Source organism: Mauremys reevesii, linkage group 3 (assembly GCF_016161935.1).
Source record: "Mauremys reevesii isolate NIE-2019 linkage group 3, ASM1616193v1, whole genome shotgun sequence".
Classification (NCBI taxonomy): Eukaryota; Metazoa; Chordata; order Testudines; family Geoemydidae; genus Mauremys; species Mauremys reevesii.
Window position 1 is genome coordinate 207304741 of NC_052625.1, and position 13729 is coordinate 207318469.

Here is a 13729-nt window from a genome sequence, read left to right on the forward strand (position 1 = left end):
CTCCACTCCCCAGCGCAGAGCCCCCTCTTGCACCCCGAACCTCTCATCCCTGGCCCCACCCCAGAGTCTGCACCCCCAGCCAAGCCCTCAGCCCACACCAGGGTCAGCTCCAGGGTTTTTGCTGCCCCAAGCGGGGCTGGGGGGGGGGGGAAGCTGCGATCGCGATCGGCGGCAGCTCCACCACGTCGCATTCTTCTTCGGCAGCAATTCGGCGGCAGGTCCTTCCCTCCGAGAGGGACCGAGGGACCCGCCGCCGAACTGCCGCTGAAAAGCCCGATTTGCCACCCCTTCCCCTTGGCCGCCCCAAGCACCTGCTTGCTGAGCTGGCGCCTGGAGCCGGCCCCGGCCCCCCCCCAGCCCCTTGAGCCAGCCGGGTGTAAATGAGTGAGTGCGGGTGCGGCGAGCGAGCAGAGGGGGCTGGGCTGAGCGGTTTGGGAGGGGCTTGTTGGGTTTGCGTAGACGGTTGGGGGAGGGAGGAGGCGCAGGGCTGCGCTGCTGAAACTAGGGTGACCAGACGTCCCGATTTTATAGGGCCAGTCCCGATATTTGGGGCTTTTTCTTATAGAGGTGCCAGTTACCCCCCATCCCGTGGCCTGATTTTCACACTTGCTGCCTGGTCACCGAAGCTGAAACACCCGGGGAAATGGGGGGCCGCGAACCAGCCCGGCTGCTTTCTGTAGCGCACCCCCCCCCTCCCGCAGTGCTGGGGAGCCCCTGCGCCCCCCGCGAGCTCCAAGGCAGGATTCCGGGGCCGCAAAGCAGCCCGGCCTCGCCCGCGGGCCCCGTGAGACTCCCGCCCCGGCGTGGGGCTCGGCGGCTCGCAGCAGGGGGCGGGGCTCGCTCTGGGGCGGGCTCGGGAGCAGGGGGCGGGGCTCGCTCGGGGCGGGCTCGGGAGCTCGCAGCAGGGGCGGGGCCTCGCTCGGGGCAGGGGCGGGGCTCGCTCGGGGCGGGCTCGGGAGCAGGGGGCGGGGCTCGCTCGGGAGCTCGCAGCAGGGGGCGGGGCTCGCTCGGGAGCTCGCAGGGGGGCGGGGCTCGCTCGGGGCGGGCTCGGGAGCTCGCAGGGGGCGGGGCTCGCTCGGGGCGGGCTCGGGAGCTCGCAGCAGGGGGCGGGGCTCGCTCGGGGGCGGGTCGCGGGCGCCGCGCCGGGCGCGCGGCTCGCGCGGGGCGGGCTCGGGAGCTCGCAGCGGGGGCGGGGCTCGCTCGGGGCGGGCTCGGGAGCAGGGGGCGAGGCTCGCCCCGCCCGCCCGCATCCGGCTCCTCCCGCGCAGGCCGGCGCAGTCCCCGCAGCCGCCGCGGCCTCCCCGCCTCCTGCTCCGCGCCGCGCACGTGGCCGCTCCCCGCTCCGCGCCCCACGTGCCGGCCCCGCCATGGGCTGCCTGGTGCTGCAGGACGGGGCCGTGATCCGGGGCCGCCCCTTCGGGGCCGCGCGCTCCGCCGCCGGGGAAGTGGGTGAGTGGGGCGGGGCGCCCTGCGGGGATGGGGAAGGAATGGGGCAGGCCCTGGGGAGGAGAGGAGGAGGGGGCAGTCCCTGGGGCGGGGATGGGGAAGGAAGGGAAGGGGGCCGGGGATGGGGAGAGGAGGGGGCAGTCCCTGGGGAAGGGGGTGGGGAAGGGAAGGGGGCAGGCCCTGGGAGGAGGAGGGGAGGGAAGGGGGCCGGGGATGGGGAGAGGAGGGGCAGTCCCTGGGGAAGGGGTGGGGAAGGGAAGGGGGCAGGCCCTGGGGAGGGGGGAGGAATGGGGGCGGGGATGGGAAAGGGGCAGGCCCTGGGGCGGGGAGGAGGGAAGGGAATGGGGGCGGGGATGGGGAAGGGGCAGGCCCTGGGGAGGAGGAGGAGAGGGAATGGGGAAGGGGGTGGGGAAGGGAAGGGGGCAGGCTCTGGGGAGGGGAGGGAATGGGGGCAGGGATGGGAAAGGGGGCAGGCCCTGGGGAAGGAAATGGGGGCGGGGATGGGGAGGAGGAATGGGGGATGGGGAGGGCTCTGTCTGATCACTGCGCCCAGACCCGCACTGCTGCCACCAGCCCTGCAGGGTGCCAGGGTCTCTCTCCTCCCAGGTGGGGTGTGGGGGGTGCCCCGTGCCTGGGGCTGGTGCCCAGCGGAGGGGGCAGCTGGAGAGCTCAGGGCAGGGGGTCCCTGGTGCCAGGCCTCAGCCTTTGGCAGCATCCTCCAGTCGCTGGGGCGCTTCCATTGCCGCGGGCTTTAGAGCCTGTGCTGAGCTTTCCCTCTGCACCGTGTGCATCTCTGTGGGGCAGGTCATCAGAGGCCCGGACCCCGCCCCAGGTGCCCGGGAAGTATCACCAGCCCTGTAGCGCTGGCTGAGCTCCCTGGCCCCGGGGGGGCTGGCACCTGGCACTGATACACCAGTCTATGGCCCAGCAGCGCCCTCCCCGTGAGGGAGGGCAGGGAGTGCCCATGGCCGGTGGGTGCAGTGTCGTGCTCCGGGCCCTGGCAGAGCCGTGCTGTGCCATTGCTGCCGGCGGGTGCGGTGCCGTGCTCCGGGCCCTGGCAGAGCCACGCTGTGCCATTGCTGCCGGCGGGCGCGGTGCCGTGCTCCGGGCCCTGGCAGAGCCGTGCTGTGCCATTGCTGCCGGCGGGTGCGGTGCCGTGCTCCGGGCCCTGGCAGAGCCGTGCTGTGCCATTGCTGCCGGCGGGTGCGGTGCTGTGCTCCGGGCCCTGGCAGAGCCGCGCTGTGCGAGTGGTGGGTGCGGTGCCAGTGCTCCAGGCCCTGGCAGAGCCACACTGTGCCAGTGCTGCTGGCGGGTGCGGTGCTGGGCCCTGGCAGAGCCGCGCTGTGCCATTGCTGCCAACGGGTGTGGTGCCGCGCTCTGGGCCCTGCAGAGCCGTGCTGTGCCAGTGGTGCCGGCGGGTGCGGTGCCGTGCTCCGGGCCCTGGCAGAGCCGTGCTGTGCCAGTGCTGCTGGCGGGTGCGGTGCTGCGCTCCGGGGCCCTGGCAGAGCCGCGCTGTGCCATTGCTGCCGGCGGGCACGGTGCCGCGCTCCGGGCCCTGGCAGAGCCACGCTGTGCCATTGCTGCCGGCGGGTGCGGTGCCGTGCTCCGGGCCCTGGCAGAGCCGTGCTGCGCCAGTGCCGGCAGCAGGTGCGGTGCCGTGCTCCGGGCCCTGGCAGAGCCGCACTGTGCCAGTGGTGCCGGCAGGTGCGGTGCTGTGATCTGGGGCCCTGGCAGAGCTGCGCTGTGCCAGTGGTGCCAGGGGGCCCTGGCAGAGCTGTGCTGTGCCAGTGCTGCCGGCGGGTGTGGTGCAGTGCTCTGGGCCCTGGCAGAGCCGTGCTGTGCCATTGCAGCGGGCGCGGTTCTACGCTCCAGGGCCCTGGCAGAGCCGCGCTGTGCCAGTGCCGCCGGCGGCTGCAGTGCTGTGCTCCGAGCCCTGGCAGAGCCGTGCTGTGCCGTTGCTGCCGGTGGGTGTGGTGCTGTGTTCCGGGGCCCTGGCAGAGCCGCGCTGTGCCAGTGGTGGGTGTGGTGCCAGTGTTCCGGGGCCCTGGCAGAGCCGCGCTGTGCCAGTGCCGCCGGCGGATGCGGTGCTGTGCTCCAGGCCCTGGCAGAGCCGTGCTGTGCCAGTGCCGGCAGCAGGTGCAGTGCCGTGCTCCGGGGCCCTGGCAGAGCCGCGCTGTGCCAGTGGTGGGTGCGGTGCCAGTGTTCCGGGGCCCTGGCAGAGCCGCGCTGTGCCAGTGGTGGGTGCGGTGCCAGTGTTCCGGGGCCCTGGCAGAGCTGCGCTGTGCCAGTGGTGCCGGCGGATGCGGTGCCGTGCTCTGGGCCCTGGCAGAGCCACGCTGTGCCAGTGGTGCCGGTGGGTGCGGTGCTGTGCTCCGGGCCCTGGCAGAGCCATGCTGTGCCAGTGCCGGCAGCAGGTGCAGTGCCGTGCTCCGAGCCCTGGCAGAGACGCCCTGTTTTGAGTGCTGTTTCTCCTTCCGCCCCGGGCTGCAGTCTTCCAGACCGGCATGGTGGGTTACCCCGAAGCCTTGACAGACCCCTCCTACAAATCCCAGATCCTGGTGCTGACCTACCCTCTGATTGGGAACTATGGCGTCCCGCAGGATGAGCCTGACCAGTACGGCCTCAGCAGGGTGAGTGCAGGGCTGGGGCTGGGGCGCGGGGCTGTTTGTGGGGGCTGTTGGCTGCTGCAGGCACCTGGACGAAGCTGCGGGGAGGCTGAGAGTCGCTGAGGGCTGGGCAGCGGGTGGGAGCCGTGCCCAGAGACGCTGGCCAGGCCAGGCCTGATTCCCATGGGGGCTCCGTGGACCAGCACAGGCGATTTCCCCTGCACTGAGCAGTGGGGCTGGGGCTGGCGAGGCCCCGAACTCTCCTGGGACAGACAGGTGGCTAGTGGGGGTGCGATGCTGGGGCACCTGAGCCCGGCGGGTGGAGCTTGTGGGCACTCGGGGCACAGAGCCGCCTGCTCGCTAGGGAAAGGAATGTGCCGCCCCAGGCAGGCCAAGTCCTCGCCCATGGCTGTCTGCCTCGGCACCCTCTGCCTTGGGCACTGTCTGCCGGGCAGCTAGGGAGCAGCAGCAGGGCCCTGCCCGTCCCCACAGGGCCAGCGAGGCAGAGCACTGGCCTGGGGCAGCCCCGCACCCAGAGCCCTCTGGCAGGGGGCTGGGGCTGGTCTGCAGCTCGGTAACGTGCCAGGCCTGGGGAGGGGTTCCCAGAGGCTGCCATGGCCAGTGGGCAGGGCGGGAGCGGCGTTCTCCCTCCCTGGGGCACTCACTCCCGCTGATGGCCCAGCCTGGGGGTCCCTGGGAGGTGGGAGTGGGACCCGTGGGTGACAGGAGGTGCTCAGTCACGGCAGCTCATGGCCTGGCCCGGGGTGCTGGGGCATTGGCTGGGGTCCCATGCAGCTCACCCCGGCACCTGCCTGGCTCACCCCTCTCTGTGCCTGCAGTGGTTCGAGTCCAGCAAGATCCACGTGTCGGCGCTGATCGTGGGCGAGTGCTCGCAGATCCCCAGCCACTGGAGCGCCGTGCGCTCGCTGGACCAGTGGCTGAAGGAGCAGAACATTCCTGGGCTGGAAGGTGGGGAGCAGGCGGGCGCGGGGGCTGAGTGGGTGGGGGGCTGGGAATGGGGTGAGATGGGGTCTTTGGCGTGGGTGTGGATGGTGAGGGGCGGGGCTCTGGGTTGGGGAGGAGGGAGGCTGGGAGGAGGGGGCAGGGGCTCCCAGCTGGGGAGGGCGAGGGGCTCCAGGGTGGGGAGGGGCCCGGGCTGGGGGCATGCGTGAGGCTGGGGAGGGGCAGGGGCCCGGCTGGGTGCTGGGGCTGGGGCCAGGGGCTCCAGGTTGGGGCTCCGGGCTGTGGGAGGGGCCCGGGCTGGGGGCATGCGTGAGGCTGGGGAGGGGCAGGGCCCGGGCTGGGGGCATGCGTGAGGCTGGGGAGGGGCAGGGGCTCCGGGCTGGGGCATGCGTGAGGCTGGGGAGGGGCAGGGGCCCGGGCTGGGGGAGGCTCCAGGCTGGGGCTCCGGGCTGGGGTCATGCGTGAGGCTGGGGGAGGGGCAGGGGCCCGGGCTGGGGTCATGCGTGAGGCTGGGGAGGGGCAGGGGCCCGGGCTGGGTGCTGGGCTGGGGCCAGGGCCCGGGCTGGGGCCCGGGCTGGGGAGGGGCTCCAGGCTGGGGCCCGGGCTGGGGAGGCTCCGGGCTGGGGAGGGGCTGGGGCCAGGGCCCGGGCTGGGGGCATGCGTGAGGCTGGGGAGGGGCAGGGGCCCGGGCTGGGGGCTGGGGCTGGGGCTCTGGGCTGGGGAGGGCCCGGGCTGGGGGCATGCGTGAGGCTGGGGAGGGGCAGGGGCTCCGGGCTGGGGCTGGGGCTGGGGCCAGGGCCCGGGCTGGGGGCATGCGTGAGGCTGGGGAGGGGCCAGGGGCCCGGGCTGGAGGCATGCGTGAGGCTGGGAGGGGCCAGGGCTCCGGGCTGGGGGCTGGGGCTGGGGCCCGGGCTGGGGAGGGGCTCCGGGCTGGGTGCCAGGCTGGGTGCTGGGGCTGGGGCCAGGGCCCGGGCTGGGGGCATGCGTGAGGCTGGGGAGGGGCAGGGGCTCCGGGCTGGGGCCAGGGCTCCAGGCTGGGGCTCGGGCTGGGGCTGGGGCCAGGGGCTCCGGGCTGGGGCTCCGGGCTGGGTGCTGGGGCTGGGGCTGGGGCTGGGGCCAGGGGCTCCGGGCTGGGGAGGGGCTCCGGGCTGGGGGAGGGGCTCCGGGCTGGGGGCATGCGTGAGGCTGGGGGAGGGGCTCCGGGCTGGGGGAGGGGCCCCGGGCTGGGTGCTGGGGCTGGGGCCAGGGGCTCCAGGCTGGGGCTCCGGGCTGGGTGCCAGGCTGGCGGTGGGCAGGGCTCTGGCGCTCATGCTGGGATCCCTGCCAGGGGTGGACACGAGGGCCCTGACGAAGCGGATCCGAGAGAAGGGGGCGCTGCTGGGCAGGCTGGTGCTGGATGGGGCCCAAGAGAGGAACGTGCCCTTCGAGGACCCCAACAAGCGGCACCTGGTGCGGGAGGTGTCGGTGAAGGTAGGGCTGGGCCCGCCCCGGCGCCTCTCCCTGCATGGGGCTGGGGCTGAGCCCGGGCTGGGGGCACCTCCTGGGGGATGGGGAGCCTGCGGTTTTCTGTAACGTTTGCTGGCCTCGCTCAGGGGACCGGCCGCGGGCCCAGACGTGGCGCTGGGGCAGGAGGAGTTCGGGGTGTGTGTGTGTGTGTGGGGGGGGGTTACTGCCTGTTGGGTGAAGCCCCCTCCCCCCCGCACGGTGCGTCACGTTGGCTCCCGGGGCCGTGCAGCATGTGAGGGGGTGGGGGTGTCGGCTGGCTGGCTGGGCCGTGGCGAATGGGTCCGTAAGGAGCAGCTGGCACGGGCTGTGGGGAACCCGCCGAGGGGACAGTGGCCCTGGAGGAAGGTCCCTCCCCCAGCGGGCGCCTGAGCGGAGGCCCCCCGGGGGAGAAGGAGGGGCTGAGGGCGTGTCTGTGCCACCTCAGAGGAGGGCTTCCCCCTCGGTCTGGGCAACCCGCCGCCCCCACAGGCGGGAGCAGGGCCGGCTTGACCCTTTGTGGGTCTCGGTCCCCTCCCTCTGCTGCCCCGAGGCCTTGGCCCCCCCCCCCCCCCCCCCGCTTTGCCCCAGGCCCTGCCTGCCGCTGGCAGGGTGCGGGGGTGGGGTGGGGGAGTGGTGGTGCAGTGAGCAGTGGGCTGAGCCATGGGAGAGGCTGAGTGGGGGTGGGGTCTGTGTGGGGCAGGGCCCCGGTCTGGGGCCAAGGCCCGTCTGAGTCTGGCCCGGGCACCACGGTGCCATGGCACCACTGCAAACCCAGTGCTGGCCGGGAGGGAGGCAGGCCGACAGGAGACACCTTTCGCTGTCTGCGCGGGCGGCTGGGGCGGCAGAGCTGTGGGACTGGGTTGTCCACACCCCGAGAGACGCAGCTGCGCCCAGGGACGTTCCTAGTGCAGACCAGGCCGGAGCCAGGCCAGGCAGGGACCGAAGGGGGGGATGCCGGAGGAGGCGAGCACTGAAGCAGGTGTCTGAGGGAGACACGGATCCCCAAGCAGAGTCACTCCAGCTTGGCGGGTGGGTGGCTCTGGCTGGACCAGAACGGACTCGCTTTAACCTTCGTTTCTCCGGGCTAACCTGAGAGCTGCCGATGCCGCTTCCGGGTGACGAATAAGCCCTGCTCCGTTTGCCAGGCGCCGGGCGGGGTCGCTGCAAGTCCTGGCTGGGTGTCCCTGAGGAGTGGGCAGGTCTCCCTGGTGAGACGGCTGGTTCCCGCGGCTCAGCTCCTGGTGCGAAGCCGGGGGCTGGAGGCAGTGCGGCTGCGGGGCCGACCCTCAGGAAGAGTGGGACCCCTGGGGCTCTGGCCCTTGAGGGGTCCCACAAGAGACTGTTCCCAGCTGGGGCGTAGCACCTGTTCCCGTGGATCTGTGACCCCGGGCTCCTCCCCTCAGCTCCAGGGTGGGGCAGGGAGCCGCACGGGCTCTTGGCTGGCCTGCCACTGGCATCCTTCATCCCTTCTCCCCACAGGAACCCAGAGTGTTCAACCCCAGCGGCTCGGTCAGGATCACGGCTGTGGATTGTGGCCTGAAGTTCAACCAGATCCGGTGCCTGTGCCAGCGGGGGGCGGCTGTGACCGTGGTGCCCTGGGACCACCCCCTGGACAGCGCAGGTGAGGGGCTCTGGTGGCGGGGGCTCAGTGAGAGCAGCTGAGGGTGTCGTGTCCAGTGTGGGGTACCGGGGCAGTGTGCCCGGCACGTGTGGGGTGCTGGGGGTGGCTGAGCGTAGGGCCCCTGGTGCTGACGGGGCAGGGTGCCCAGTGCGGGGGGGCTGCTGGCACAGGGGTGCCGTGGGGGCTGGGATGCCGCAGGGGAAGGCAGGGGCACCCCGGGGGGGGGCGGGGGAAGGCGGAGGCGCTCAGGGGCAGGGATATCAGGGAGGCGGGGGTGGGGGAAGGTGGGGGTGCCCCGGGGGCAGGGATATCGGGGAGGTGGGGGTGCCCCAGAGGGGTGGGGGAAGGTGGGGGCACCCCAGGGGGTGGGGGGGGGCTATCAGGGAGGCTGGGGGAATCATGGGTGCTGCCCTGCTGCTGACCCGTCCTGTCCCTGCAGAGTTTGACGGGCTGTTCATCAGCAATGGGCCCGGGGACCCGCTCTCGTGCTCACAGACCATCGCCAGCCTGCGCCGGCTGCTGGCTGAGCCCCAGCCCAAGCCCGTCTTCGGTATCTGCCTGGGGCATCAGCTGCTTGCACTGGCCATCGGCGCCCAGACCTACAAGATGAAGTGAGTGTGCGGGGGTTGAGCCCTCCCACTGCATGCCCAGCGTGGAGCTCCCCTGCTCATCCAGCTGGGGGCTGCTGGAGCAAGGTGGGCTCGGCAGAGCTGCATTACCTGGATACAGAGTTCAACTTATTCATAAATGATTTGGAGAAAGGGGTCAACAGTGAGGTGGCAAAGTTTGCAGATGATACTAAACTACTCAAGATAGTTAAGACCAAAGCAGATTGTGAAGAACTTCAAAAAGATCTCACAAAACTAAGTGATTGGGCAACAAAATGGCAAATGAAATTTAATGTGGATAAATGTAAAGTAATGCACATTGGAAAAAACAACCCCAACTATACATACAACATGATGGGGGCTAATTTAGCTACAACGAGTCAGGAAAAAAATCTTGGAGTCATCGTGGATAGTTCTCTGAAGATGTCCACGCAGTGTGCAGAGGCGGTCAAAAAAGCAAACAGGATGTTAGGAATCATTAAAAAGGGGATAGAGAATAAGACTGAGAATATCTTATTGCCCTTATATAAATCCATGGTACGCCCACATCTCGAATACTGTGTACAGATGTGGTCTCCTCACCTCAAAAAAGATATTCTAGCACTAGAAAAGGTTCAGGGCAACTAAAATGATTAGGGGTTTAGAGAGGGTCCCATACGAGGAGAGATTAAAGAGGCTAGGACTCTTCAGCTTGGAAAAGAGGAGACTAAGGGGGGATAGGATAGAGGTATATAAAATCATGAGTGATGTGGAGAAAGTGGATAAGGAAAAGTTATTTACTTATTCCCATAATACAAGAACTAGGGGTCACCAAATGAAATTAATGGGCAGCAGGTTTAAAACAAATAAAAGGAAGTTCTTCTTCGTGCAGCGCACAGTCAACTTGTGGAACTCCTTACCTGAGGAGGTTGTGAAGGCTGGGACTATAACAATGTTTAAAAGGGGACTGGATAAATTCATGGTGGCTAAGTCCATAAATGGCTATTAGCCAGGATGGGTAAGGATGGTGTCCCTGGCCTCTGTTTGTCAGAGGGTGGAGATGGATGGCAGGAGAGAGATCACTTGATCATTGCCTGTTAGGTTCACTCCCTCTGGGGCACCTGGCACTGGCCACTGTCAGCAGACAGATACTGGGCTGGATGGACCGTGGCTGTTCCTATGCTCAGAGCTGGTCGGAGGCCCACAAAGCGAGTCCCTGTGAATGGGACGGTGTCGATGGCAGGGGGGTCTTGCGTGGGGTTCCGCAGGGGTCTGTTCTGGCGCTGGTTTGGTGTCCCAGCTTTATCAATGCCCTGGATGTAGGAATAGAGCATCTGGATCAAATCACAGAGCCGGGGGGAGCAGGCGCCGCACCAGGCTCTGGCATGGAGCCCTCTCCTGTCTCCCTGGACACTGCGCCCAGCCTGGGGGGTCACTCGGCAGGGGACGGGGGGAGGCCTGTTGCTCGCTGCTCCCATCTCCCCTGAGCCTGCCCCACATGGCTCCATCGGGCCCCTCACTCCCTGGGCGGAGCCTCGGGCGAGCCGCCCATTCCCAAGGGTGGGGGCTGTGACCAGCTAGTCACAAGCTCCCCAGGGCTGGGGCCTGGGCCCTGGGCCCTTGCTGACCCTTTCCCTCCCGCCCCCAGGTACGGGAACCGAGGCCACAACCAGCCCTGCATCCACGAGGACTCCCAGCGCTGCTTCATCACCTCGCAGAACCACGGCTTCGCGGTGGAGCCGGGTAGCCTGCCCCCGGGCTGGGCTGTGCTCTTCACCAACGCCAACGACCACTCCAACGAGGGCCTGGTGCACCACACCCAGCCCTTCTTCAGGTGGGAGCGCGGGGCGGGATCTTGGGTGCCCCAGGGGATGGCATCCGGCTCAGCTGTGCCTGGATGGCCCCGCAGCGATGTCAGGGAGCAGAGGAGACAGGTTGTGTCATGGCTTGTGGTGCCCCGGGTCTGCTGCTGCGTAGCAGGGTCTTAGCATGGGTGGGGTGGTGCATGTCGGGAGGAGAGCGCTGCATGTCTGGCACCGTGGGGGTGGTGTCTGACCTGGGCTGGTGGGGCGCAGCAGTGCGTGTTTGACTAGGGCTGGGGTTGGGGGGGAGCATTACGTGTCTGGCATGGGTGGGGTGGTGGTGGTGTCTGACCCAGGCTGGCAGAGCGCGGCAGTGCGTGTCTGACCCAGGCTGGGGGGGGAGTGCTGCATGTCTGGCACTGGTGGGGGTGGTGGGGTCTGACCCGGCTGGTGGGGCGCAGCAGTGCGTGTCTGACCCAGGCTGGGGGGGGAGCGCTGCATGTCTGGCACTGGTGGGGGTGGGGGGGTGGGGGTCTGACCCGGGCTGGTGGGGTGCAGCAGTGCGTGTCTGACCCAGGCTGGGGGGGGAGCGCTGCATGTCTGGCACCGGTGGGGGTGGGGGTGTCTGACCCGGGCTGGTGGGGCGCGGCAGTGCGTGTCTGACCCAGGCTGGGAGGGGAGCGCTGCGTGTCTGGCACAGGTGGGGTTGTCATGGAGTGTGGGGGAGTCCGGCCCTGCACCCCTCTTCCTGGGACTCCCAGTGACTCTTAGCCAGCCAGTAAAACAGAAGGTTTATTGGACAACAGGAACACAGGCTACAGCAGAGCTTGTGGCCAGAGCCAGGACCCCTCACTCTGGTCCTTCTGGGGTTCAGGAAGCTTAGTCCACAGCTGGGGATTCCCTGAATTCCAACCACCCAGCCCCAAACCGAAAACTAAACTAACTCCCTCCAGCCGGCCCCTCCTTTGTCCAGCTTCCTGGGCAAAGGTGCTGACACGCCTCCCCCTGCCTAGCTCAGGTTCCAGGGTTAGGTCCTGTCCCTCACCCAAAGTCCTCCCTGGCTCTCCCATCCCCCACACAGACAGTCCCTATTCCATCACACCTCTCCCCGCTCCGAGACTGAACTGAGCGGGGTCACTCTGCCCAGTGACCTGGGGAAGTTCGGGGCCCCCTCTCCGGGACAGCGCGTCCGCTATCAGGTTGGCACTTCCCTTCACGTGGACCACGTCCATGTCATAGTCCTGCAGGAGCAGGCTCCACCTCAGGAGCTTGGCGTTGGCTCCTTTCATCTGGTGCAGCCAGGTCAGGGGAGAGTGGTCGGTGTACACGGTGAAGTGGCGCCCAAAGAGATATGGCTCCAGTTTCTTCAGGGCCCACACCATGGCCAGACATTCCTTCTCGATGGCCGCGTAGTTCTGCTCCCGGGGTAGCAACTTCTTGCTCAGGTACACGATGGGGTGCCTCTCCCCCTTTTCATCCTCCTGCATCAACACCTCCCCCAGGCCCGTGTCTGAGGCGTCGGTGAACACCATAAAGGGCTTGTCAAAATCTGGGTTTGCCAGAACTGGGCCTCTGAGCAGAGCCTCCTTCAGCGCCTGGAGAGCCTGCTGGCACTGCTCGGTCCAGACCACCTTGTCTGGCTTCCCCTTCTTGCACAGCTCAGTGATGGGGGCGGCTATGGCGCTAAAGTGGGGCACGAACCTTCGATAGTACCCCGCCATCCCGATAAAGGCCTGGACCTGCTTTTTGGTCTGGGGAGCGGGCCAGTCTCTGATCACCTCCACCTTGGCCGGTTCCGGCTTTAGGCAGCCGCTCCCCACCCGATGGCCCATGTAAGATACTTCCGCCATCCCCACCTTGCACTTCTCAGCCTTTACGGTTAACCCCGCCTCCCGGAGTCGGTCCAGCACTTGTCTAACCTGGGACACGTGGTCCTCCCAGGTCTGGCTGAAGACGCAGATGTCATCAATATACGCCACGGCAAAACTCTCCATCCCCCGCAGTAGCTGATCCACCAGGCGCTTGAAGGTGGCCGGCGCTCCCTTGAGGCCGAAGGGCAGGGTCAGAAGCTCATAGAGCCCCAGAGGGGTGATGAAGGCCGATTTCAGCCTGGCATCTGCGTCCAGCGGCACTTGCCAGTAGCCCTTCATAGGATCCATGGTGGTGAGGTACCGAGCGCCTCCCAGCTTGTCTAGGAGCTCGTCAGGCCTGGGCATGGGGTAGGCATCAGATACGGTGATGGCACTGAGCTTCCGATAGTCCACACAGAACCGGATCGACCCGTCCTTCTTGGGGACCAGCACCACTGGGGAGGCCCAGGGGCTGGCGGACGGCTGGATCACCCCCAAGGCCAGCATGTCCCTGACCTCTCTTTCTAGGTCCTGGGCAGTTTTCCCGGTGACCCAAAAAGGGGAGCATCTTATAGGGGGATGTGACCCAGTCTCCACCCGGTGGACTGTCAAATTAGTGCATCCAGGCTGGCTGGAAAACAGCTGTCGGTACAGATGCAGCACCCCTCTGATCTCAGCCTGCTGGGCTGGAGTCAGCTGATCAGAGAGGGGAATTGCCTCCAGGGGGGAACCAGCTTTTGTCCCAGGGAATAGATCCACTAAAGGGTCATCTCCCTGCTCCTCCCAGTGTCCACACACGGCCAACACCACATTCCCCCTGTCATAGTACGGCTTCATCATATTCACATGGTACACCCGGCGGTGGTGCGCCCGGTTCGACAGTTCCACCACATAGTTTACCTCATTTAGTTGCTTGACAACCTTGAAGGGCCCTTCCCAGGCAGCCTGGAGTTTGTTCTTTCTCACGGGGATGAGAACCATCACTTGATCCCCGGTGGCGAAGGCGCGGGCCCGCGCCGTGTGGTCGTACCAGACCTTCTGCTTCCTCTGGGCTCGGGCCAGATTCTCCCTGGCCAGACCCATGAGCTCGACAAGTCTTTCCCGGAAGGTCAGGACATACTCCACCACTGACTCTCTATCGGGAGCAGCCTTCCCCTCCCATTCGTCTCTCATCAGGTCCAGGGGCCCCCTTACCCGCCTTCCATATAACAGTTCGAAAGGCGAAAACCCGGTAGATTCCTGGGGTACCTCCCTGTACGCAAACAGCAGGTGAGGTAAGTACTTGTCCCAGTCCTGTGGGTGCTGGTTCATAAATGTTTTTAGCATCATCTTTAGCGTCCCGTTGAACCTCTCCACCAGCCCGTTGGTT

General features: G+C 67.7%; 1 protein-coding gene across 1 annotated transcript in view; it reads left to right on the forward strand.

The window, feature by feature from the left end:
• Positions 1-1275: 1275 nt before the first annotated feature.
• CAD (carbamoyl-phosphate synthetase 2, aspartate transcarbamylase, and dihydroorotase) overlaps positions 1276-13729 on the forward strand; it is a 47500-nt gene continuing 35046 nt past the window's right edge. The window contains exons 1-7 of the mRNA XM_039531101.1: positions 1276-1449; positions 3937-4076; positions 4892-5021; positions 6343-6485; positions 7980-8121; positions 8561-8732; positions 10357-10542. Of these exons, the coding sequence (XP_039387035.1) occupies positions 1368-1449; positions 3937-4076; positions 4892-5021; positions 6343-6485; positions 7980-8121; positions 8561-8732; positions 10357-10542 (995 nt within the window). The 5' untranslated portion in view covers positions 1276-1367. The remainder of the gene's footprint in view (positions 1450-3936; positions 4077-4891; positions 5022-6342; positions 6486-7979; positions 8122-8560; positions 8733-10356; positions 10543-13729) is intronic.